The sequence below is a fragment of the Chaetura pelagica genome, unplaced genomic scaffold, assembly GCF_000747805.2.
Source record: "Chaetura pelagica isolate M959 unplaced genomic scaffold, ChaPel_1.0 scaffold240, whole genome shotgun sequence".
NCBI classification, from domain to species: domain Eukaryota; kingdom Metazoa; phylum Chordata; class Aves; order Apodiformes; family Apodidae; genus Chaetura; species Chaetura pelagica.
The window spans coordinates 333891-360068 of NW_009951796.1; the positions used below are offsets into that span (position 1 = coordinate 333891).

Genomic DNA, 26178 nt, shown 5'->3' on the forward strand with positions numbered 1-26178 from the left:
TCAACATTTTCTGGGGAGAAGACCTTTCTCCAGTGCAACAAAACCAGCAGACTGGTTTTTGTATCTAGAAAAACTGCTAGAGCAAAAAAGGTTTAGCAGGAGGCCTTGATTTCAATGGCCATTCTCTGTCCTGATGGGCATGTATTTTTAAATTACAGTTTTCTGGGCAGCAACAGAACACTCTTCTTCCATGCTCTCTCACACCAGCAGAGCTCTCCCTCTGGAAGCAGACATTCAATCCAAACTGGCTCTATATGGGACCAGCTCAGCCATCTCTGCTTTGTGCTCCAGGAATGACAAACACTTCTGGAAATGCACAAAAGGCCACCTGAGATGCCTCAGTGTACAATGACAACAGTTCAACTTACTAAGTCCAGAGGAACAATTCCTTCTCTACTTTCTTTCCCAACAAACTCTGTTTTAGTGCAAGGACATGGGTCACCTTGAGGACTATGCCTGACATCCTCTGCCTTCCACAAGCAGGCTGAACCCTAAAATGCTTTGTGGTAGTTATGCTGAAACCAGACACAGTAAAAATATGGTAAGCAAGGACAAAGACACAACCTCCCACCTCCACACAGAACTGAGTCTAAAAGGTTCACAAGTACATCTAATCTGTGTCAGAAGTAGCTTCTTGGAAGGGTACTGCACTCCTCAGCTGTTTGTCAGAGATCACCTGTCTTGTAGGCCTCATTCAGTAACACCTCAGCGAGAGGAGAGCTGGTGGGGATCAGAGGCAACTGACCAAACAATTGCTGGGAATTTAGAAAGATTAAAAACATAAGTTATTTCTTAAAACTTGACATTTTCAAGAGTCAGTGTTGAAAACAGGCATTACTTTCCACAAAAGGCTAAATTACAATCAAACAAGTAATTCAAATAAAGACATTTGAATGTATTAAATGATAAATATTACAGAAAATAAGTCAAGCCTTGCAGTCAACCTAACTTTTTGGTGAACAAACTTACCCATTATAGTATTAAATTATCAGTTTAAAAACAGTTCCACGGTTATAACACAAAACGCATAATTAGGAAAAATATAGATGTACTGTCTTACTTCCTTAGGACAATTTTATTCCAGTACTTTTTTCCCTCTGGACAGAGAAAGCTATTGTAACTGAGCACACAAGAGCTCTTTCATAACAGAAGTCACCAGCATGCAGTAAGTTGCATCAAGAACAGGGGCTCTGTACAATATCCAGAGCCTGCTGAGAACACATAGGTTTCCTATGCTGTGGCTTACAGAGGCCAACCACCTGGTCAGCTTTAGGGCTGAAGAGCCAACCTTGCCCTGAGGACTGATCTGCAGGACTGATGAAAAAAGGCTCTTCCCATCTGTCCAGGTCATGTCTTAGGCATTTAGCAACACTCCCCTGTTTTAGGAATATTTGAAGTTGTATATTTCAACAATACACTTATTTCTATGGGTGCAACAGGCACTGCTACTTTCTATATAAATGCTTTTCCTGCTTTGTTATGTAAAATTAACACTAAAGTGAAACTTTTTACATTGTTTTTAATTCCTTCTTCCAGCTTTTTACAAGATTCACTGTCACAGAAGCCAAAAAGTGAAGGATTAAAAGAAGTCTTCACATATAAGCTCTAAGGTTTGATATTTAATGAACTGTGAGAAGTAAATCAATGTGCAACAGCACAGTTTAAGCTTAAAATACTATGATAACATTTATATTAAAAATAATTCACCTACAGATAATACAGTCTAGTGTTTATTGGATGTTATGGAAGGTACACTTGAATTTCAAAAATTTAAAACATATCAAAAGTGGTTAAGGGCTAACATTTTATCAACATGTGATAAGTGTGTAAGAATGTTTATTATACAGCAGGGTACAATGGTAGTGTTAATGCCAACAGGGCACCACAGAAGTTAGTTTTAAAAAAATTTCCACTATGCTTTATACAAACAACACCACTTGCTGTTGTTTAAGAGCATCAGGAGAGGATCGATGTCTGAGGGAGAAGCAGACCTATAACATTGTAAATGTTAGATAAGTGTCAGAGCACATAGATTGGTGAGTATTTCAAAATAAAACTAGAAATGCTGTCATTACTTCACAGAAATGCACATCCAGTATTTGTTTTCAATAAGAACAATAGGTACAAGATTATAACTCTCCCTATATGAAATAATTTACACACAGATGAAAGCTACGCTATCTAAAATAATCACTAAATACATTTTTCTTCTGGAAATAAACAAGCAATTTTCCTTTTGCATGATCAATATCAAAAACATGTAGCAGAAGTAGTATCTTTTTAAACATAACTGATGCTCTAAAATAAAATAAGGAAGAAATGAGAAAAAAGGTTTTCCATGAATGTGCAACCTAAATTCAACCAAGCTTATATTGTAGTACAACCATATTAGGAAACCACTGATCAGAAATACAACTTGATGAAAAAAGTTTATAATCCACAAAACTGTTCATCAGGCCATAAAGTAAAATAGCTCCACAGTTTACAGATAAAACTGAGGCCACGTAGATGCGTGCTATGTCTGAGCTCCAGTGAGTAGATACTTAGGCAGAGGATGTGACACTTTGTTTGTAGACAGCATGGTATGCATTCCTCAGCAAGACGTAAGGGAAACAAGACTCCAAGAGATCCATTGTCAGGAAAGGAGACTCCTGCACAATCTGAAAAATGCCAGAATGACAAGGTTTTGCAGAACACTTTCTACTGCCTGCTGATGCTAACCTGCTTCATGGAGATACTGCTGGTCTGCACCTCAACAACACTCACATATGTCAGAGCTGAAATGCTGGGAACAAACACATTGCCATAAACTCACCACTTCTCAAAACTAGTAATTTAGCTTTCCTATATATATAGTCACATTGGACTCCTGCCACTTCCAAAATGTACATAATACTGAAAGGAAAACCTCTGAGCAGGGAGGATTTTCCCACACACACTCTGAACAGAGCTTCTTTAACATGACATTTCATTTTGATATGGTATGTGCTAAACGACCAAACAAAATGATGTGAAAAAATGTTCTAGCAAGAAAGGATGATGACAGAATAGTGTCTGTGTTTGGGGAATAAAAAAAACTGAGCAACACAAGGTGACAACCCAGACCCCTTGCTGAATTATGCAATGTGAAGCCCATTCCTTACGTTAGTACCACATAAACAAGACAGAAGCTTACCATGTCTAGGAGGAGGTAAACTGATTCTCTGTTCCTTGTAGTAGTTTTGTCTGTCTCCTGGCCAATCTTCAATAGACTAGATGATGCAAGCTACATAAAAACAAGCATTTCAGAGCAATAAGACCACACATTATTTGACTGGTGCTATTCTGCTATACACACACTAACCAACAGGCTCTGAGGTACACTAACAGCTACAAAAGAAAGTGATCTTGGACATGACCCAGTGTTGTGCTTCAGTCTCACTGAGCCACTTTATTTCTAGCAGCGTTTAATAAGCACTATTTGCTATTTTAATACAATATATGAATTTATTGCACGCAGCTTTTGGCTGACCCTTATGAAGTCTACTGTAACTCATGACAGAACTTCCATGGGATCAGGATCTTGGCAAGATTTAAAGTAATTGGAGTGTTTAATGTTTGAAGTTATAATATTTAGCAACAGCAGGACAAACCTGCTGGTTTATTTCCTAAACTGTATTTTTAAGTGATGTCATCCTCGTTGCAAATTAGTATTTTATCAGACCATGAGCACCGTAAGATCCTAGGAACTTGTAACTCGCTCTTAGCTATTTACAAACTCAGGGTTGACAGAAAACAGTAACAAATTCCAGATGCACTGATAACCCCACACTTATATGCCTTAAAGAAATTTGAAAAAGCAACTCTTTTCAGCTTTCAGATGTACAATCATCATTTATGCCCTCATATCAAGCAATGGCAATGTGCCTAACCACGTATTTGCCAGAAATGGATTTTAACTTGAAATGTTATCTTTAAAATGTAAATCAAGATTCCTCTTGAACAAATTCTGTCATCATTCAATTTGTAATATAAAGTGAACGTGCATACTTCAAAATAATCTTAGTACATGCTCATCAGTATTAAATAGCCTATTAGGTTTTTTTCTTAAGTAATTAAATTTGACAGGAAAGCAGATCATTCCCAGCAGCACATTTTCTTCTTAAGAGCAATGTTTTTCTTTCAGACTCACAGTGATGTAAAAAAGGTGTTAGAAAAGAAAGATTATCAAAATATCTGAACCATCAAGTCATGGTCAGTAAAAGCAGTGGTGTGAAACGAGTCTGTAACCACTGAAAAATTCAAACCTCATCCCAAAAGTGTTTTTATCACATGAAACTCTACTGGTTTCCTTCACTTGTCAAATGTCTGCAACTTGACACAACCATTTCTCTTTCATCTTTTACAGTTGCATTAGACAAGGTCCATGGCCCAAGTTTTTTTCCTGTTACACAAAATGCCAGGAGCTTCCAGAAATTAAAGATCCTTTTAAGAAGAAAAATAAATTGTTTCTCTGGACTTCTAGTAGCAGAAAGTCACCATTATCTCACTCCCATGAGAGTGCAAGCCACTGAATGGAGAAAAAGATTATTTTCCCATTTCAAGGCCAAACAGCAAAAAAATCAACCACCACTCAAAATCAGCAGTGATTTTTAAAAATTACAGCATAGCTGCCATTTTAACCTTTAGCTTCTCTTCAATTCTCAGCTACCTAGGAGCCACTTGAAAAATTCCATTTCTACCAGAGCAGCACACCAAAATGTATTTAAAATGCATCACAACGACCTAAGGGCTTTCCTTTTTTTCTAAGCATCACTAAGGATCCCAGAAGCTCTCATCTTCAACCTACCCTGAAAAATAAAAATTCCTCTCCCCAAATATCCCTGTAAAATACTGCTGTCAGACAGTCACTGTTTAAGAAGGACAGATGTGTCAAAATGCACAACTCAGAAGCCTCTCTGGAGTTACATTCTTTGAGAAAGTCAAATAAACCTGACCCCAACACATAATGGCAAAAAATCCTGCTAGATAAAACCTTGATTTTTATATGCATTGCATGTTTCTTTTTCCAGTCATGGGCTGCACATACCATCATACTAAAGATTCAAGAAAAAATTATTACACCTGTATTCATTTGCTACTGTTACTTTGCAACATGACACACAACTCTTGCTAAAGGACTACTACTAAATTTAAACTACATATAGACTTGTATTACCAACATGCTTTTCTCTCTTGTGCACCCAAATCAGATTTCCGTGGAATCAATTGCATTGCACCCCAAAATAATATTACATTTTTCACCTGAATTTGAAAATACTTCTTCAAGTCAAGAAATATTTTTCCTTGTCAAGATACAAATTTTATGGTTGGTCTTCAAAAAGTAACTTTCCCACACCCGATTTTCTTAAAAGAAAAACCAGCACTATATTATTCCATAACTTTAGTTTCTCTGCAGTCTTTTAACTGCAGGAAAATAAGAAACATGAGACATTATGAAACAGTATGACTATTGGCATGAAGGGTGGTTAATCAATGGTCACCCACACTAGTCTAAATCTTTACACCCTTGTTATCAAGATTGCTCGTGGCTATGTTGCTCAACTCCTGCAGTGAGAAACACATTGATTACTGCATGACAGCCCTGCACAAGATAGACCCTGTATACAAACAGATTGAGGGGCATTAGGGGGGAGAGAGTTGGCCTCTTTTTAGAGGAGCTAGCTCTAGAAATGTAGGCATACATACAGCCAGAAATTCCTTAAGACGGTCTTCGATGCTTCCCTTGTGGATGGTGAACAAAGCTGCAGCAATCTGGTTGATGGCTTTTGCCAAACAATGGATGTTGTTGCAGTGCCCTGAACAAAAACAAACAAATGACCTCAGCATCATGTTAGAAAGGACAGTACTCTTTGGTAAACATCACTTGAGGAAACAGACTTGTCACAATAGCAGGTCGACTTGTAGCATCTTAGACAACAGGACCCAAGCACTGGTTCTTAGGAAGTGGCATCAGGAAAGGGACCTGAAGTACAGATCTCCCTTCTCGATGCTGCAAGGGTCACCACAACCTGACCAACATTCCTGTGGCTTTTAGAAATAAGGAAAAATAACATATTGGAAGTTTATTTGGCTTCTACAAAATTTAAGAGTATTACCACCTGACCAGGCTAAAAAGAGACTTGGAAGCAGGTTTTTTTCCAAGCTAATTGGCTGCTCCTCTCTGTAAATGAGCAAGTCATCATGGCCAGACAGCATTCACCTCAGAGACCTACAGGAACTCATGAACAAAACCTCACATTGCTAACTGCTGTACCTATCTTGCCTAAAAGTCACCCAGGCATCAGAGGTCTGAAAGGCAGTTAAATGACACTAGTTTGCAAAGAGAGCAGAAGAACAGGTCCTCAGTAAGCCTGATAACTCTTCTAGACAGATTAATTAAAATCTACAACTTTTTAACTAAACCAGTAAGACACCTGGGCAAATACCTTGGCAGAGTGCTGGCACATAACAAGCAGGGGGTCTTTGCAGGAGTTAAGAAGCATACAAGCACACAAACACTGCTGATTCTTACAAATTCCTTTTTACTGTTGCTGAGCACTGAGCTCAGTTTTTTCAGTCATTTATCACAGCTCCAGACTACGCCTAAAGAGTGAGGTCAACCAGACCCCATCACTCACATGAGAAAAATTCAATTTCTTCCCCATACATATTCACTATTCTGACTTAAACTGCAATTTGTGTCATTTTATTGCACAATTGAATCAGTGTCATAAAATCTGTCTGCAGCTCTTTACTCCTCTATTATCATCACATGGTAGGAAAATTTTCTCTCCTCAGCCTTCACCCTCCTTCTGGGTGGTCTGTAAATACACTGACTAGTAGGTCCCAGCACAGATCCCTGCGGATCTCTACCAGCAAGGCTGCCAGAACTGATACTCTTACTCTGTCTCCTATTTCTTAAATTAAATATTGCTGCATGAAGATGCTAGTCCAAAAAGTACATAATCACTTGCCTTGAATATCAGCCCAGAGTACCTGCTTAATTCTGCTGATTTAAGTTTATATTTGACAGGGCTTGATTTTATTTAAGTGCTTTCATTTTTATGTCTCAAAAGACTGTAGGAAAAGCATCAGCAAGGGAATGAGCTAAGAAATTACTGTTTTCCAACCTGCTCAGAACAGGCTGTGTCTCTTGCAGACTGGTTCTCTATTCTGGCCTCTAGACAATAAACCTCTAGCCTGATACTTGATTAGCAAGCAGTTCAGATTTCTTATTGGAACCAAAGTCTTAAGAGTCTGCGCCTTTATCTGGGGCTAATGGAAGAAGCAGGCTTGATCTTGAAGTAGGCAGAGAGAACACAGACATTGCTAAGCTCTCCAACAGCTGTCTGTATCTGGCAGGTATGTCTTGCTAGATTGGAAAAATGCAACTCCTTCAAATCTGTAACTTGTTGATGGATAAATACAGAGTTTGTTCAGGAAGCTAACTCTGAAAAAAACCAGCACTTATTAAGTTGTCATTCTGGAAACAACATGTCTATTACGTTTCTAAAGCCAGATGTTGTACAATAAGGGCAGAACACAGGAATAAGTATTATGCAAGAGAGAACTAACAACTTTTGACTGAACTGTTTGTTCAGTTATTTCTGTAGAGCGAACATATTTTATGTACTCCTTATGCCAGACTCTTTTCCTCTCAAAGAAACAGCCCAGTCAAGTCAAGAATTACATAATACAGAGGCCACACCTCATAAGGAAAAAAAAAAAAATCAGTAGCAACTCCTAATAGAGGCTTGAGTACTAGATTTAACTTCTCTCCAGTCATAATTTTATGAGATCTTATTACTGTACTCACTTGGAGAAGCCACGTTCAAACAGGCATTGTCTGACTTCTTGTTAAAAGTTATTGAATGTAAATGAAATCAGAGAAACTGGAATATTTGAGCTACACAATCTAAAACAGGCAGAAGGTATCATTAGCTGTTGCTGAGACCCTGAGGACAAAGAGGGTCCTTGGAAGAGAGGGGAGCCTGAGGAAGGCAAAACTGCATGAGCTCTAACCAGCTGGAGAACCTCTACCTAAACAGACTCACATTCTTAAAAATTCATGTGCAGAAGGATGAATGTGAAAATACATCCACCATAAAAAACTTTCAGTACTGTCCTCCTGGTGACTAGTCTAAGTTTTGAGACTCCGTGGCACATAAGATGCTTTTGAAGGACTAACAGGTAGCTGGAAGGGCTTCCAGAGGGCTTCTTTTACAAAACTATGAACAAATTATGTTTAAGAGATGTGGTCTCAAACACACGTAAACAAGTTGGTTTGAGCAGAGTTAGGAGAACCAACCTGACTGTCCTTAACAAGCATGTTTCTACCCACACCCCTCACCAAACACATTTTATATATCCTGCTCTTGCCTGTATTCTGAGATTTTAGTTCAGCCATTGCGACTCTGAAGCTCACAAAAAGCTACAGCAATGCCAGGGAGTGCAGATAAAATGAAGCAACTCTGCATGTTCCAGATTTTTCTCCCTATTCATCAGAAGAAGCTGTACAAAGTTTAATATTTCTAACTTGACAAATCAATGTTCAAGTTATACTCACTGCAACTGAAATTTATCCATTGTTTTCACAACTGTCAAAAGGCTACACTACCTGTTTAACATGTTCACTAGTTAACAAATCCTTAATCTCTCCAAATTGAAATTTTTCATTAACCCAATTTAGAACAACACTCTCAGTTCTCTCAAAAAAAGTGGTTTGCATACTATGCCCAGTGATGCAGAAGGCTGTCAGGATTTTTTGTCTTCTCCTAGTACTTTGCATTTTCACAAGTCAATTTAGACATTCTTTGCAAATTAAATTTTGACCAGGTTGGAAGTAATGCAAGTAATGGAAAATAAAATATTGTAAAACTACTACTACACCCAGGAAGTGGATGCAGAATAAACACTGTGTTTTATGTGAGCCATGCTATGCATTACAGAGGAAATAGCTTGAACAGCTGAAAGGTGACTTTTGTGTGTGTTGGAACAGTTTTGTTAGTCTTTTTTTACTTTTTCAACTTCATTTTGTCTGAAGAATAACTTTTTTTGTGGGTAACAAGGGAAGAACCTCCTCAAGGCAATGTTGGCTTTTTTAATAAGTTGAACTGCTGCCTAGAGTATTATTCTATTCAGTTTACACCTTCCAGACCCTGCTTTCAAAATGTTATGCTTAGTAATATGAACAGCACATGAAATATAGAAAAGACACCTTGTGCAAGTGGCCCAAACCAGATGTAAAGATTCCTAAAACACTGTATACTAGGCTACATTAAGTCCCGCAGTGATTAATGTAGAAGGTAGGCCCTAGCAACATCATATACTAGCACGAGACTGCCCCCTGCAGTATCTGAACTGTTCTTAAAAATCTCGAAGACTCATTTTTCATAGAAAGTTATCTCAAACAAGAGTTAATTAATAAAATTAAGTCAAGAGTTAATTTGGTAAGTTCTTTTTTAAGTAACTCAGAAAAACTTTCCTGGATTTGGGCTGATTTTAACCTTTTGTTCACGACAACATTTAAGTAAACATTTAAAGTAACAAAAAGCTACCAGGACTACTGTAAAGAAAGCATTCCCAGAATATACATTTAGGTGACTCTACATTACCTTCAATGGCAGGGCTGTACTGGGACATCACATTACTGGCCAAAGTCGGCAAGGAAACTGCCACGAAGACCATGAGAAGGCAAGCAATTTTATATTCTTCTTCTGGGCTAATGTTTTCTGCAAACAAAAGCAAAATTCTTTCATTCAAGAACTAATCTTCAAGTATTTCCTTTCAACAGCAGTTAGTTTAGAACACAAAGCACCTGAACAAACTGATATTTAAACCCATCAACAACAAACTCAGTAGCTGCATTGTGAAAGGAGGAAGATGATGGCAGTCTTGCCAAAGGACACAGTGTGGAGCTTCAAAAGGTTCAGTTGGTTATCTACAAGAGTGAAGGCACAGAACAGTATTTTTGCATTATGATCCAAACCCTGTTACTGCTCTGAGCTCAGGAGATGTTCTCTTGCACTGTCCATTTGGAAAAGGGGCAGAAGGTGATGTGCACTCACCTCCATTCACTCTAAAACCTTGTGTTTTCAAAACCAGCAGCATCACCACACATGTGCATAAGATTAGATTTTTAAAAGCCAAAAGTTGGTACTTGCATGTGTACAAACTGAATTGCTAAAAGCTAAACACACTGCTAAGGCAAGAAACAAAACAGAAGATCCCAACCAATCAGGAAAATAAACAAAAACTCCCTGTCTTGTTCATCCAGTTAAAACATTTCACAGATGCACCAAATAAAAAGAATGCTGTATCAACACTAGCTATGTCCCAAAGAAATCCCTACATATAATGTATACAAAACATATACTTTCTTTTTTTAAGCTACACAAAGACATTGTGCTTGACACTTGTCTGAATATTAAAATGCCCCCTGGAATTGGCTGTATTTTCCCCTCCCAAAATAATTACTATTGAAGCAAGAGGAAAACTTGGGTTGCATTTAAAATATCCACTTGTGATTATAAGATTGACTATTCATTACAAACAGGGGAAAAAAGCAATCAAGTGCTCAGTCAAGAAGGTAGGTAAAGAAGCTGAACATTGTCAAAAAGCTTCACATCTGCTAGAGCAAACAAAACTGAAAAGCTTGGACAGTGGTGCCTTAAAGCAAGTAAGTGGAAGCACTGAACATGTTAGAACATTAACGTGTATTTTACCATGTTAACACCTGCATAACACACCAGTAACACAGTGTTGTGGGATTCATGGAGTGCATTCAAGCTGGCATTTCAGCTCCTAATGCCTACTTATGGGACATAGCTTTGTCCAACACAACTGATCATGTCTGCAGTGTCCTTATACTCTAGGAATTTCCACCATGAGCTATTAAACTCCTTCAACATCCAGTTGTTTTTCTTTTCTAGGTCAAGTTAATTAATTTGTGGTTGAAAAGATTCTCAAGCGAACACATTAGGCCCAAATAATTCTTATGCCATTTATGGGGTTCATGGAAGGAATACAAATGATCCAAGTTATAAAAGTCTTATCCTAGGACTTTAAACACTTACATTCATTTTTTTTTGCTCTTCCCTTTTTTTTTTTCACATGCATATTTTTTAACTTGCAGTTTTTACCTGATTTTTGGGAAGACAGTGCTACAACCAAAGCAGGATCAATCTCACACGGCAGTCCAGCAGCTGATGACAGTTCATATACATTCATTGCCACCTGAGGACCAGAAGAAAGGTAATTAGAGCAAAAGACACCACTGAATGCTTTTTGTGTAAACATGATGAAGCAATTTTGCTCTCATGCTTAAAATGTTCATATGAGAGTTAAAAGCACTAAGGCATTCCAGAGACTTGGCTAAAACAAGAGACTCTAGACTTGAGTTTGTTTCTAACCTATACTGAGCAGCTGGGTAAGTATTTGGTGTGCTAGATGATAATTTCTTTTTGTGAAGCCAAACAAAGCTTGTATACTTCTCCAGATGACCTCCAAAGCAAACATCCTCACTTCCAATTAGCTATTTCTACCTTCTTCTTTACTTTGCAAAAGAAACTAACACATTTCCTCTACCCAATCGAAAGCATCAGCTAACATCTGCACATACTACAGTTTTAGACAACAGCCAAAAGTCACAACCCAGGGAAATATTAGAGTTAAGGCATCCTACATCCAAATTTGATACAGATTCAGTGTGCAGTGATTCCAAGTGCCAAGAATCAGACTCCACGTGGCCCTAACACTTGGAGGAATGAAAAGCATCTTGAAACATTCCATTTTCCAGCTTGTATCTTTTGTTGCCATTAACAAACACTCAACACAGTTATTCCCTCTTCCCCCAGCCCACACTCTGGACAAAGCATCTGTAGCTGCAGTTCAGACTAATGACTGCAAGAGCAGGTTTGTGTTTGGTATAAATGGCTACGGGAAACACTACCCATAGGTTTTACTGCCATTCATGTTTGAGAACTTTTTCTCTTTGCTCACAAATTCTCACAGCTGCACGCAGAGAATACTGTGCAGACTCTCCTTACTCCTCTGCTCCAGCCTGGCTACCTGAGGGCAAGCTTTGCTAGGAAAAGCACACCATGTTGTTTGGGCAGTGCTAGGCTGTCAGCAGGATGTATGGAACTGGCTTTTGAGTACAGTCCTGCACTATAAGAACTACAGAGCATCAGGATAGGAGCTGGTTCACAAACTAGTTAAGGAGCAACAGTAGAACAAATGCAAGCCTGTTTCTAAAAGCCTCTACAGACAGCCCAACAATTTAATATGTAAAATAACCAAATAAAAGGAGAACAGATCCCCACTTTGCCAGTCACCTCAAACCATAAGTTCCAAGGATAGAAAAATAAAAGTAACATTCCATCACAAGCATTTATTTCAACAAAAGCTTTAAAAATATATATGCTTTGCTTGGTAAATTCAGTGTATAGGAAATTACTATGTTGTTATGTCCTAAAATACACCCAGCTGGGCAACTGTCCCAATCCATTGTACCTTGTAAAGATCTGCCTGTTGACACGTCTTCATTTCAGAAAAAGAAGTCTGCCTTATTGTCCCAAAAGCAGCCGCTGTTGCCTACAACGGCACTGCTGTATGTGGCAAGGCCAGGAGAGAGCTCAGACAATGAGCTGCTGATTGTCCATGGGCCTAATTGTCAGCAGGCTCACAGCACAGCTCTGGCCCTTCCAACAAGCTATTTTCAAGACAAAGCACTGGAAGAGTTGTGGGGTAGCAGATGTCAAAGCTCCCAGTAATAGCAGTAGGCACTATGGGCAAGCCTACCCAGGTCTGGCTCCTTCTCCGTGCACAGTACTATGTAGTCAAACAAGCTGTTGTGGCATCATGACACACCAAAAGACAGGAACACTACAGTTTTGCTGTCATGTGAACACCAGCAGGGAGGACTTAAAACTTGTTTCAGACACTTGGAACCCAAAAAAAGACACGCACAGAGAAGTATATTTAAGTATCACAGTGCAACTACAGCAGACCCAGAGAAGGCCAAGTATGACATGAAGCAGAAGCAGCTGGCTGGTGCTATGTGGCATGAGCCAGAGAAGAGTCCTCAGCACAACTTTATCTAGCAGTGAACAGTACTTTTTTGCCATCCAGTTTTTCCAGTGACCACAAGTAATTCCAGTGACTTCTAGACAAGAACTCTCAAGCACTATGCCTTCTCTATCCACTGACACAAGTGAATTCAGTCATGTCTAGAGATCCACTGAGATGTTTAGAATTATCCATTATCATCAGGTTAAAAGTATCAGCAATAAAATACTGTCTTCACTTATTTCTGTTGCAGCCTTTATCCCTCACTGTTTTTCAGCACCCCTTTGATAGCAAAGGGTTTAAGATGCTTTCTGAAAAGATCAAGAAAAGGAAGCAGTGAACTTCCCTTCTTGTCTCTTCTGCATGCTGATACCTCAGGTTCACAATATAACAAGATGCTTTGGTGAGGAATTATTTTCTCTATAACTATAGGGGAGAATTTTAGAAAGGTTTTTCTTAAGAAGTGCCAAGGGAACTTGCATTATTTTGATGCAGTGACTATCAAGAGCCACTATCCTTGAAGCTACTTTTCCTTCGCTTTTCCCCAGAACTCATCTACTGTGGCAAGAAATTCAGTGTTTTCTGGGACATGAAACATTCACAGCTGAGTTATTAGAACCGCAAGTTTGAAAGAACATGTGATTATATTTTGGAATGAAACAGCATATGTGTGAAATTTAAGTTACTTATTCTTTATGCAACCCCTGACATTTGCAGACAGATGACTAAGCAGTGCCTACTGAAATCAGGAGGCCCACCATAGTGGACTCTGAACTGTTCCTGTAACATGCTTTTACAAGGAGGATAATTTCTTTTTATTTAGTGAATCTTCATACACAACACAACTCGAGTTTCTTCCCCCAAGAGTAAAAAGCAAATAATGAACTGCCATTTCAGGAATAACAACATATTCCAGCCCTCAACACTTTTCTCAATAGCAGATGGGTAAAAGATGTTTCTGTAAGAGCGAATCAAGAGTTGCACAAGTTATATCCCACTGCACATATTATGCAAATACAGTTGCCACAACACCATTAAGAAGCCTGCAAACCTTGGTAGGCTCCAAACTGAATAAACAGTTGGCTGCACCTACCTGATGTCCTGACAAGGGTTTTTGGACAGACACACTACCCCCCAGAAGCAAGGCACCCTATTTAAGCTACTGTTTTTTTCAAGCTCAGACAGTGGGTTCACAAGAATTTTCAATTTAAGGCCAAAATCAGAATGGCAGCTATTACACACACAGAGCTTCAACCACATACACAGTTTACTAAACATTTGGTTTTACCAGTTATATTGCTCACACTCTGAAGCAGCTCAGTATTCTTCAAGTTATCACTTAGTCAGGTTTTCACATTTGATAGAATTTGTTCTTCATTCTTTCCATGAAAGTTCTCAAACGTGATCAAAGGCAGATGGAAAATAGTGCTTACCCCAAAATTTGTTTTGTGGTTTGTTGTTTTTTTGTTTTGGTTTTTTTTGGTGTGGGTTTTTTTTGTGTTTTGTTTGTTTGTTTGTTTTTTTCCCCAAAAAACATTAAGAGGATGCAGATGCACAACTGCTTAGCTTTCTGGAAAAGTGGTGTTGTTTCTGGATTTTTCACACTAAGCATTCAAGCCTTGCCCCTTACATATTTTCAGTAAGCTCCTAAAGTGACTTCATTACCCTTTGGGCCAAACATTACCTTCATGTCAGTCTCTCTTGGAATGTGATCTTTGAAGTCCTCAATAGAACTTACAAGGAAAGGAATGTGGTAGGATAATACCTATGAGACAGAAACACAAAAAATGAGAAAGAAATATTCTCACATTAAGGATCAATTAGACACTACCATTTTTTACTGACCTAATTTTTTTTGAGGTTTTATTTTATGCCCACGAATTTGTAGATTAAAGACATTAAAGCCTAATAAATGCAAAAATCAAGCTGTTTGCAAAGTGAAGTGGAACTTTTTAAAACATCCTCAACACACAGAACACTGAGAGGTGAGCTTAAACTACAGCCTATATAATTTAACACAGTATTTTCCTGCACAGTACTCAAGAATTCTTTCCCTTACCCCCAGCCCACAATTCTAAGTTGAGTTATGACCGAGTACTGCCATTTCCCCCACATGCAAACCTTTTACAAGGTAGCATTCTGAAACAGTGAGGCTTCCAACACCCCATCATTCCATTAAATTCATTACAAATAAAATTATTTGGAACATATTCAGTTATTTTCTTACATCTCTAAGTGCTTCCTGTGCCAACGACCGAAAGGACAAGATAACACCAATAATGGTCATTCTCTTCAAAACACTGTCAACAGCTGAAAAGAAACAGCACAACAGTCAACAAGAACACACTAAGGTTTACAAGCTCAACTCTTAAAAAAAAAAAGAGAGCAAGAAAAACATTTCATATACTGAAAAAACATGAGGTACTGAAACTAAGGCATTCCTTAAAAGAGCCAGAATAAGCAGGGTTTAAGCAGGTTTTTGTAGCTGAGTTGACAAGAGGATTTTCAGTAGAAGACTGTCATGTTAACCACTTCATGAAATGAACCCCTGTACATACACCTAACAACACCAGAGGTTAACACCACGTCTGTGCTTACTGGAGGCCAAAAATATCTCCTTATAATAACTATTCTTGTTAAAAATAATTAGTTATGTTAATGACACATGAAAGTCCCCCCAAGTAATGCAATCATTTGCACTGTGATGGAATCAAATCAGAAAAGTGTGTTCAAAGTGCCTGTGGTTTGTACTCTCCAGCTATACCCTGGTGTGTGGATTTCTGCCCTGAGAGCCACAAGCTGCCAGCCCTGACGAGATGCTCAAGGCTCAACAACACTATAGAACCCATGCACTAATGAACAATGGAACGTCATGTATGTAAATGCTGCTTCTGTATACTTAAAATAGAGAAATCAATCCTTCTCTTTTTCTTTGCAAAGGAAAAAACAATTCTACATCTTCAATAGGACCTTACTAGTTACTCACATGATAATCTTTTAAAGAGTGCTGCCATCTGGTCTGGCTTGTCAAAGCTGGTCCTCATTTGTGTTAGAACTTCAACGTTCTCCACCACAAGTTTCTAAAAAGAAGCAGATTCAGGTCAGCTACTGATTTCAGTATGTTACAAGGATAAATGCATGGTTCAGAATATTTCTGTCTGGCAGAGAGGTTAACTAAACTCATGGAATAAAGATATACCCACTGTCTTCTTAACATCACTACAATATCAGTATTACCATCAGGCACTAGTCTACACAAAAGCAAGCTCTGAATCCAAAAGCAGAGGGCTGGATCCCCCATGAAACATGATTCAGCCATTAGCACAACTTGTTAAAACAAGGAAATGAACCTCTGTAAAATCAGACAACAGCTCCTCATGCTTTTCAGCTTTTTATTAGAGAAAGTGTATCTACACCAATAAAACTGCAGATTCACAATGTAAGCCATTCTTTTGGTGTGCTCCTTTCTGGTAAAATTGAAAAATGGAAGAGTGTTAAGAGTCAGATTGTTAAACCTTGGTGCACGTTACTTGAAATTTTCTTTTACTATTATGTAAAACAAACACAAAGACATTCCTTGAAGTCCCAAAACCTCAGCCTGGAACAGTTACACTCAAGTGCAATATTTTTCATGTCAGTTTAACCAAAAGAAATGTGTGCCTGTTCCTAATTTATAATAGCTCTCATAGCAACTTGTACCACTGGGATAAATGTCAGAACTTTCCTGAAATTATTATCCAAATATGTATCAGATTTAAATGTGAATTACAGGGATTGCATAATCACATTTATAAAATGTCAGATCCAAAAAAGGGTTTCTTGCTAAAGAACTTATGTTGTTCCAAGTAGTATTTTTAAACTCTCTTCAATCTAGAAATAGGTACTTTTTTTTTCCCCATTTGAATTCAAAGTACCCTATTTCGGAAATGAAGAATATGATTCTCTCTCTTTAATTAGAGGACAAGCAACAGCAAAGAAGTGTAGGTATCTTGCGTGTTTTGGAAGTTGAAAGGAAGAAATAGATTTATTTATTTTAAAGACACAGGATCAAGACAGGAAAGAACTGAAAGATGGAGCAAGTAAACAAGATATTCTGCACTGGGGGTGGTCTTCCAAAGTGATTATTAATAGTTTTCATTTTTCTAAGTGGATGCATACCAACCCATCAATCACCAAGCAGCACGAACAAAAAGAGTAATGAGGAGGGAAGGGGTAAAAAAACTACTACTCATCAAGCACACAGGCCACTGTAAGCCTGGAATGTGATTTAAGAGGGATCATACAAAACCTAAGAAAATATACCTGCAGGAATCTATTGCAGAAGGATCCAAGAACATTTGGCCTTTAATAGTTCTGATTTATTAGTCTCATTTTACTTAGCTTCAACCCACACTGAAAACAGGGCAAAACAAAGCAACTGGCAAGGAGGGAAATCAAATTACAGAGTAAATATTCCTGTGATGACAGAGGAGGAGAAAACCAACACAATTTTAACTATAATGCTGCTAACAGATAAATGGGGGTCTGTGTTTACTCCCACCTAGTCAAGAACCCTCTGCAAAGCACATGTGTCCAAAAGCTGAGGACTCTCAGCATCAATTACATTGTGTCATAGTCATGCTGATTCCATGAGCTCAAGTCAAGAACCCAATCAGTCTTCCCATTTTATTTTTCTTATATTTAGTGAGAAGCAAGGGAAGAAATAAGCTATACAAGAAGTAAGAAACAGCAAGAAGGTGTGCACTCACACAGACACACAAGATGTACCTCTATGCTAGAAACAAAGCAAGACTGGTTTGCATTTTAGTAGAGATGGGTAATTTTAAACCAACCTATGTACCAAAACTTGGCAGATATGTGACACAGTCATTTAAACCCCTCAAAGCTCTCTGGAACACAAGATTGAAGGCAACAGCCCACGCACACTTTACTGAGTCAGGCTTTCAGCTTCACAAAAAGTAACCAACATATTAGTTTAACATTTAAAAAGGGCAGGTTGGAATACAGTTCAAACAGTTACTTAAATGAGGCAAACTTCCCCTCCTCACCCCAGTCTTAAACTTCAGATATAAAACCAACACCTGGTCCCATTGCAGGAAGCAAAGCCAAAATGTTGAACCCTACTCTTAATCAATTCCCCATTCTATCCTTTTGTTGCTTCTTTCCCCCAAACACAGATGCTGTTCAGGGCTCTCTTGCTAAGCCAACTGCATCTCAGCCAAAGAGATGAACCTTTTATTGCTTTATATTTTGTCTCCAACTATGTGGTCATACACATATGGATCCACATTATGTTCTGCTTATCCCTAGCAGCATCACAAAACAAATCCTAGAGACATCCTGAAGTTGCTTTTTAAAAAAACACACAAAGCCACAATACCAATCGTGCTGATTTTGATACATGTGACAACTCCATAAGAAGAGGACAAATAGAGCAACAACCAAACACCCACCTAAAGGCTTTCTGTTTTACTTAAAGCATGACAGGTATTACTTTGGGCATGGCCAGGAGTTAAACAATTTAACTTGAAAAATCACAGCCTTCTCACCCAGAAAGTCTCATCCTGTAGTTCAAAAACCGGACTGGGGATAAGGGATCCATTACCCTGGCTGGCTGGCTGCTCATGTCAGGGCTGCTGAATGCTTTTCTGGCAGCTTGGAACACATGAGCAGCCCCTCACCTGAAGCTGTGACCCTGAATAAAAGGCTTCAAATCTTTTAAGGCATCACACATGTTAGCAACTCTGCAGCACTGAAGCTCACAACATTTGCAGATAGAGCAAGATCTTGGAAACTCTAACATGGAACATATTAAAAACACACTCTTTTCAAGGCCTAGCATGTTAATAAGAATAAATCATTGCTGAAGAGAAAAAAATTCAAGTTTCTTGTATCTTCTAGGTATTCATATGCATTTTTAAAAACACAGTCCGAGTGAGTAGTTACTAAAAAGTCCTTATTGTAACTACTGGTTAAATAAATTCAAAATTATGAGATGTAACAGCTTGGAATTACATTTGGAAATGACACTCAAAGAGTAAGTCATGAAAAGCAAATATATGACAATTAGTGAAACTATAACAGTATGACTACTCCTGGGAAAGAAGTACACACCACTAGATTTATTAAAATCTCTTTCCAGAAAGAGTTAATTACATAGACACCAAGTTCTTCCTCTGTGATTGTTGGCTATTTTGAATATACATGCAGCTAGCTTTCTTGACATGCCCATATCTCCCTTTTTCATGGCACCACCTTTATTGTTTGTGTTGCTGTATCATGTTTATCAGAACATAAATGTTTATACCTTTCAGCCAGAGAGAAATGTGTCTAAAAATTAGGGAAAGTAACTAAAGACCTGAAGCCTCCCACCCATGTGAACTCAACTACAGATGCTAACACACATGGTAAATTATGTCCTTACAGATGACAAAGATACATTTGAGATTACCATGCTAAGTTTTGAGAGTCAACATAATGAAGAGCTTTGCAAGCATCTGAAGATCTTAAAAAGCATTTATCATCCCACTGATGATAAAACAGACACCTGACTCCTCACTTAGGGTATCTAACATCAAAATCAACAGAGCCTGCATGAAGTCTAGCCTACTATAGTGCATGCATATCCCACATTCTTCACCTGCAAAAGCACTATAAAAGAGTAGAATTCATAGCTTCATCAGTATGTTTGATGCAGCCATTTCAGAAAGAGGGCATACAGAAGCACAGCTACTAAATATCCCAAAGGAAGCTTAAACAAAACGACCCACCTTCCCACCCACCAGTTTCCCAAACTTACCTTCAGCTCAGCAACCTGTGAGGAAATGTGCCACATCAGACTTTCACTTAGAAACTTCATGCCATATGGTCCCAGAAGTTCAGAAAGGGCTCTCATTTCTGAGAAATAAAACAAACTCTTCTACTTCAAACATTCCTTCAGCAGTTATTTGATGCCCATCATGTTTTTCGCAATGCTTCAATTGCAAAAATATCTTGCCACAAAGTATCATTTTATATAGGAGAACTTATATTGTAATAGAAGTGAAGCAGCGCTCACCAACACATCATACTTCTGTTTCCATAGCTTAAATGCAACGACTCTACACTGACCAAAACCAGAAAAGAAAGGTCTCTCAAAGACACAGAGGCAGCATGAATATGAAGTACTTAAAATATGATTGCAGGTTCACAAATGCTGTCTGTAATAGCCTGCTCTAAGAGTTGCAGTTATTCCAGTTACTCAAGCATACAACAACTGTCACTCACAAACATTCAGTAGAAACATCAAAGTTTACCTGATATGTCAGAGTATTCCTCAGCATTAAATGTCAATTCATTTTCTGTAGGCAAATTCACAAATGCTTTCATGGCTGGAAAATAGGCTATGTGACCATTGCTGACTTGTCGTAGCAAGGTTTCCAAATACCTTATCAGATTGGGAAAAAGTTTTAGGTAAAAAGACTAGATAATATGAACAATTTTGTAAAGTTCATAGACATTCCATACACATTAAGTACACTTGTGTGACAAGGACTCAAGTTTGGGTTTCAAATTTTAACTAGTATCTCCATCTTACTCCACATCTGCCCCCTATAACAAGTGCATTTCACAACAGTCCACCCTGAAAGTGCTTCTAACAGGTGCTGGGAGATGTAAACTTGTCAAGTCAAAGATCAGAAAATTTCACTTCTCTAATTCCAGACATTAAGTTAAATAAAAATAATATAAAAAAACTTGTCACAAACATCCATACAATTACTTACCAGTTTGTGTACAGACTGGTAATGGTTGGCTCCCCATGACTATCTAAATGCTGGGTTTGCTGAAGCAGAACATTGTTAAACACTCGTGTAATGTCGATCTGTACATAATTTTCTATTGATTGCAGGACTGTCATGTAGGCTCTGACACTGGTTAACAGCTCTGAAGGCTTTGCAATCTCCTGTGTTGCTTGATTATACATGGTCATTCCAACAATTGACCTTTCAGAAACAAAACATGTGGAAACAAATGGCATTTTTCCAGTAAAATTAGACAAAGATGCAGCTATAGAAATTATATGGAAAAGTTTCTACCTGATGACTTCTCCAGGCTGCAAGTCTAAAGCTCTAATAAACGCATAAACTGCACCTGTGCTTCAAAAAAACCACTTCTAGATGCCAAAGACAACTTTACTCATGGTTCCAAGACAAACTTCATGAAACTGTACAAATACTCACTGAGCATTTTTTAAATAAAACTTTTCTCCCACTCATATATAAGGGCAATCCACAATGTGGAAGATTTATATTACAAATACTTGGGTAAAGAAATTCAAGTCTTAAAATGCAAAACGTCTGGGAAATGTAAGAGCAGTGATGTATTTAAGTGTTCAAAGCCTATCAACTAAGGCAAGAAGTCTTTGTTCAAAGTGGCTATCAGAGTTTTAGTTTGAACTATATGTAAAAAATCAGAGCTATAATTAGGTGTGAATTTAAAATATTCAAAACTTATCTTAAGTTGCTTTGCAACTGGTTATTTTGTGACATTAACTGCCTGCTGTATTGGAGTGTGTAATTTTTTGCTAGACACATAGCATTTTAGCTCTTTCTTCAGCCTCAGATAACAATATTAAAAAAACCCCCTCTAAGTTACCTAGAAAGATCTCATCTATTTTGCAATACAGATAGCTTTTGTAAAGCATGCTTTTAAAAAAGTACATTTCAGCTGTTTTAAATAACTTTTCACAAAGGTTATCATAAGCTCTGCTTTCAACAGCAAATGCCTCTCTTGTAAGCTGGTAAAAAGAAATATTTTCACATCATTTGGTAGATAAGCTTCAACTATATTTGCATACAAAGTGTTAAGAAATGAACGAAAAACAAATCTCCCTTTTTTTATACCTTGATATCTATTGCTAATCATCAAGAAACTGCAGAACATCCTTTGCCCAAGGTATCCTATAAATAGCACACTTCCAATAACAGGTATCCTATACATGGCACTAGCTCTCAAGCTAGACCACAACTGCACAAATGGCTTTATTTCCCCTTTTAACCAAAAAAGATATGGACTTTACTTCGTATCTCACTGAAACCAGGCAAATTCTATCAGGGGTCCTTAAAGCAAACAATGTCAGCTCAGTAAATAAATACTTGTTGCAGTTTTCATTGCAGGCTGATAATGGACTCAGACTTCCAGACCTATGCCTTTGAGCAGCTGGAGTTTGAATAAACTCCAGGTGCTTTCTAGAGAGATGGCGAGCAGGCCTTAATTCTGGAGCAAACTATCAGCTTATTTAAGTTACATTTTTGTTGTTGCTTGGGAATATGTAAGTCTTCTCACGTTTACTACTAAGGCAGTCTCTCTTTTGTTTTAAAATCAATTCAAAAGTGGTATTACTACAAGATTAAGTTTCATAATAATAAGTGCTGCTCTAACATACATGTAATGGAGCAGGTTGAACCAGTCCAATACACAAGTCCTAACACTGAAACACTAACACCTAAAGGTAACCTGCAAGTCCTTGGAAGAAATACCACACAAATATCTCAAAAATAATTAGAAATCACACATCTATTTTGTTTGGCTAACAAGTCTCAGCTCTTTCACTAGGTAAGGAAAAAAGAAAGCAGTCTCTGCAGGCTGTCTCTGCCTTCAGCCCCAATCCACAAGTCAAACCTCCCCAAAATTAAAAAAACAAGTGTAAGTGACCAACACTGGTCTACATTTGTAAATCTGAAGATAACATCTGACTTCTTATAATGTCATGAAGTCATCTTCACTTTTATGCCACCTTGTCTTACTTGAAAGATAGGAATGCTCTAATGACCTAATAACATCAGTCTTTATACCCTGCTTAAAATATAGAACTAGTAATCCTTGGCATGAAAAACAACTAGGATAGCTGACTGTTTTAATATGAAGTCCTCTTCAGAAGCTGCCACTTGCCTATTTCTGTAAACAACGATGGGAAGATAAAGTTAAGAACTGACAGGAATATCTATTGGCAACGCTTTTTAAGAAGTTATGAAAAATTCTTCCCAGTTGGCTTTGTCTGGTCTTCAGTTCTCATTTTCAGACTTGCCTTTCAGCAAGCCAGTAACCTCAAACACTTGTAACAATCTGGTGCTGTGCAAAACAAGGGTAGGAAGACTGTCTCTATAAATGCCTAAATACAGGCTTCACCAGCTCCTACAAAATACACAGCACTAGGAAAGCAGAAACAGGCTATCATGCAAGTCATGTTTATTTCTAATCTATTTGATTTTGAAGTAGGAACTAACAATTGTGTATGCATAACTTAACTGTCTTATCAGTCAGAATATGACTTGAGTTTCACAATCCCTCTTTTTAAAAACTACTTTTCCATAATAAGTATAAAATAATTCCTATGTCACATCAACAAAGACTTATCTTGCATATGAATACATCTATCCTCACAATATTTCTTACTTGGTAAAACGGATTTCCAGGTGAGATGTTAAATATTCTCTCGGCGTAAACGTGTGTTCCCAAACCACCATGTTTGGTACGTAATTGATGGAGAAGCAGAGCTCAGAAAGCGCAGTGTGCAGTTTGTCCAGGCTTTAAGAACAGTCAACAAGAAATCAAGGAAAATATTAAATGGAATGCAAGTACTTATCATGGAAAGCACATACACAATGGATGACACCTAAAGAGCACATAGAGCTCTAGCTCTTCCTTTCAATATTATGTTCTGCGTTGAGACTCTCTTCCAGCTCATATAAAAACAGTATTTTGGCTAAGAACACTTTCTTCAACTGCATACTGATCTGGATCACCCACAGTGATGCAAGAAATATAAATCTTTTTATATCTACATGTAATTTTTTCTTCCTCTCGAAAAGAATAGTGTGTCAAAGCTCTTTCCTAACTAAGCTGAGCAACACAAGTTGTTTGCTACTAGCCAGTATTAAAAACTGAAAAACATCTGGAGAGGAAATCTTCACCTACAAGTAAGTTCTTACTCTGAAGATCTGAAAAAATCTTTACACTTCTCTGATGTTTGGTTGTTGCAACCGTAGCAAAACCACTTCCTTTTCAGTAGTGGGTGTTTCACCACTTCCAGCCACAACACTAAGCATTTAGTGTTACCTTTTTCTAAGCTTCCCTTCCTCCTCTTATTATCTTGCCATCTCGTCCTCTGATCTTTCCTTAGAATTATCTTCTACCTTTTGCTCCCCTATAATCTCTTACACCCAAAACTTAATTTATTCATCTCTCTTGCCATCTCTTTCATGTGCTTTTGTTTTTTATTGGCTGGTACTTTTGATTTTTCAACAGGAGCTCCAACTTCATCCTAGCAGCTGATGGCAGCAAACAGCCTCTTGGCAACAAAAAATTCCAGCCCAGCCTTTACTTTTCCTAGTTAAGAGCTTAAGGCAGGCAAAATCAAATATGTCATGGACTCCTTGGGCTCCCACAACATTTAAGATATACATGAAGCCTAACTACAGCACAGGGATCCCTTCTGCTAAGGAAAGGAAACAAGCTGAGGAAATTAATTCCTACCTCTCTACATAAGAGACTTCAGTCTCTACACAAAGCTACAGAAGCATCATATGCTCACAAACAGGTGTCATATTTACAGTCAATTAAGGCTACTCAGATAAATTAAGCAAGCATTCAGTCTGTAAAACACATTTTGACTTGGGATCCTAGGTGAAAGGAACAGAAGCAGCTTACTTGGTCACAACCAATCTGTTTTTCCTCATGCTTTCTACTCCCGGTTTCTCCCTTTCAGGTTCTCCTTTCTTTCCAGTCTGTTTTTTTGACTTTTTGTTCACTGCTTGACTGATGGTTTTGGCACAATGCTTTGGCAGCAACTAGGAGAAGAAAAAAATAGTCTTCCAAATTAAAACCCAACTTCTTAGTAGCCATGAGATACAAATTAACCTTATGGTCCAGGTGAAGACTGCATCACACAAGTAACACCTTCTTTTGACAACCAACTACACAACTCTCATGTAAAGGTTTCCTCAAACCACCTTCCACTTTATAAACAGACAACATGCCCAAAAGAGGGGAAAAAAAACGTGATCAGGAAATAGACCATAACAATTGAGCAAGTTGAATAACCTAGTAACTCTCCAAGGAGAACGAAACTAGAGACAGCCACACTGACCTGATCACTCAGCGTACACTGCTCCGTGCAAATGTCTGTGATAAGATTGCGCGCCTGCTTGGCCATTTCATCCAGGAACATGTTACACAAGGACAGGCTACGATCTCCAATATGATGTCTCTGTCAAAGAGGAAAACAGTTTCCTGTTAGTCCTACAGGATTCACAAAACACAACTGCTGTACTGCAGTACACTAAATCACGTACAAGGGATATGAGAAACCATGAATTCTTTAGCCCTTAGTAGTCTCAGCTCCGGGATGATTTGTTTTGCAAGCAACCTGAACCAGGAAATGGTCAAAATCAAAATGGTGTATTATTAGAATTTAAAATATTTTGCTTTCTAAATTTTGCAAAACATTTTCTGTAGAAGCAAAATTATTTTACAAATAGGTTTTTACTTTGGATTTTTGCATGAATCTACTTTAAAGTGTCCAATACTCAAGGTTTCTGTGAATCTCCAATTCATTAGTTTGTGCCAGTATCAGATCTAAGAGGAAAAAAATCATGCAACTCAAGCTGTAAAGCACAGTTTCTTCACATCACTGAAAAAGTCAATAGTGAAGCTCTGCTGCACTAATTTCTGGATTCAGTTCCTTTGTCACTGGATTTGCAAAAGCACAGCCTTCCATCTCAATGAAACCCTTCTTTCCCCACTGAATTCTACTTTCCAAAAGCCACACTACCACACATGATACACAGTGCAACAAATTTGGTTTTTCCAAAATGATAACAGCTACCAATTCATACAACTCAGATACTGAATTCCAACTTCTACAGGCTGTGGCAAAACATGCTTGCTGCAGCTGAATTCACAGTAACTAGTGTCCAGTGGACTTTGGCTACTAATTCCTTACTGTTACTTTAATTGTTCTGAAAGACATCTCTTGTCCTGAAGGAAAGCTTCCCTGCTAAGTTTTTTAGTGGTTATCTATATAAATAAGAGTTTGCAGCTGTTTAAAGC

The 26178-nt window shown here is 38.0% G+C and overlaps 1 protein-coding gene across 1 annotated transcript in view; it reads right to left on the bottom strand.

Annotated features, from left to right (window-relative positions):
* Nucleotides 1-1607: 1607 nt before the first annotated feature.
* NCKAP1 (NCK-associated protein 1) overlaps nt 1608-26178 on the bottom strand; it is a 46869-nt gene continuing 22298 nt past the window's right edge. The window contains exons 15-28 of the mRNA XM_010007396.1: nt 25217-25336; nt 24778-24917; nt 23524-23655; nt 20853-21071; nt 20385-20515; nt 19889-19986; nt 16076-16169; nt 15317-15399; nt 14774-14854; nt 11163-11256; nt 9636-9752; nt 5728-5837; nt 3176-3265; nt 1608-2660 (exon numbers count right to left, since the gene is read on the bottom strand). Coding sequence (XP_010005698.1) covers nt 2544-2660; nt 3176-3265; nt 5728-5837; nt 9636-9752; nt 11163-11256; nt 14774-14854; nt 15317-15399; nt 16076-16169; nt 19889-19986; nt 20385-20515; nt 20853-21071; nt 23524-23655; nt 24778-24917; nt 25217-25336 — 1626 coding nt within the window. The 3' untranslated portion in view covers nt 1608-2543. The remainder of the gene's footprint in view (nt 2661-3175; nt 3266-5727; nt 5838-9635; nt 9753-11162; nt 11257-14773; nt 14855-15316; nt 15400-16075; nt 16170-19888; nt 19987-20384; nt 20516-20852; nt 21072-23523; nt 23656-24777; nt 24918-25216; nt 25337-26178) is intronic.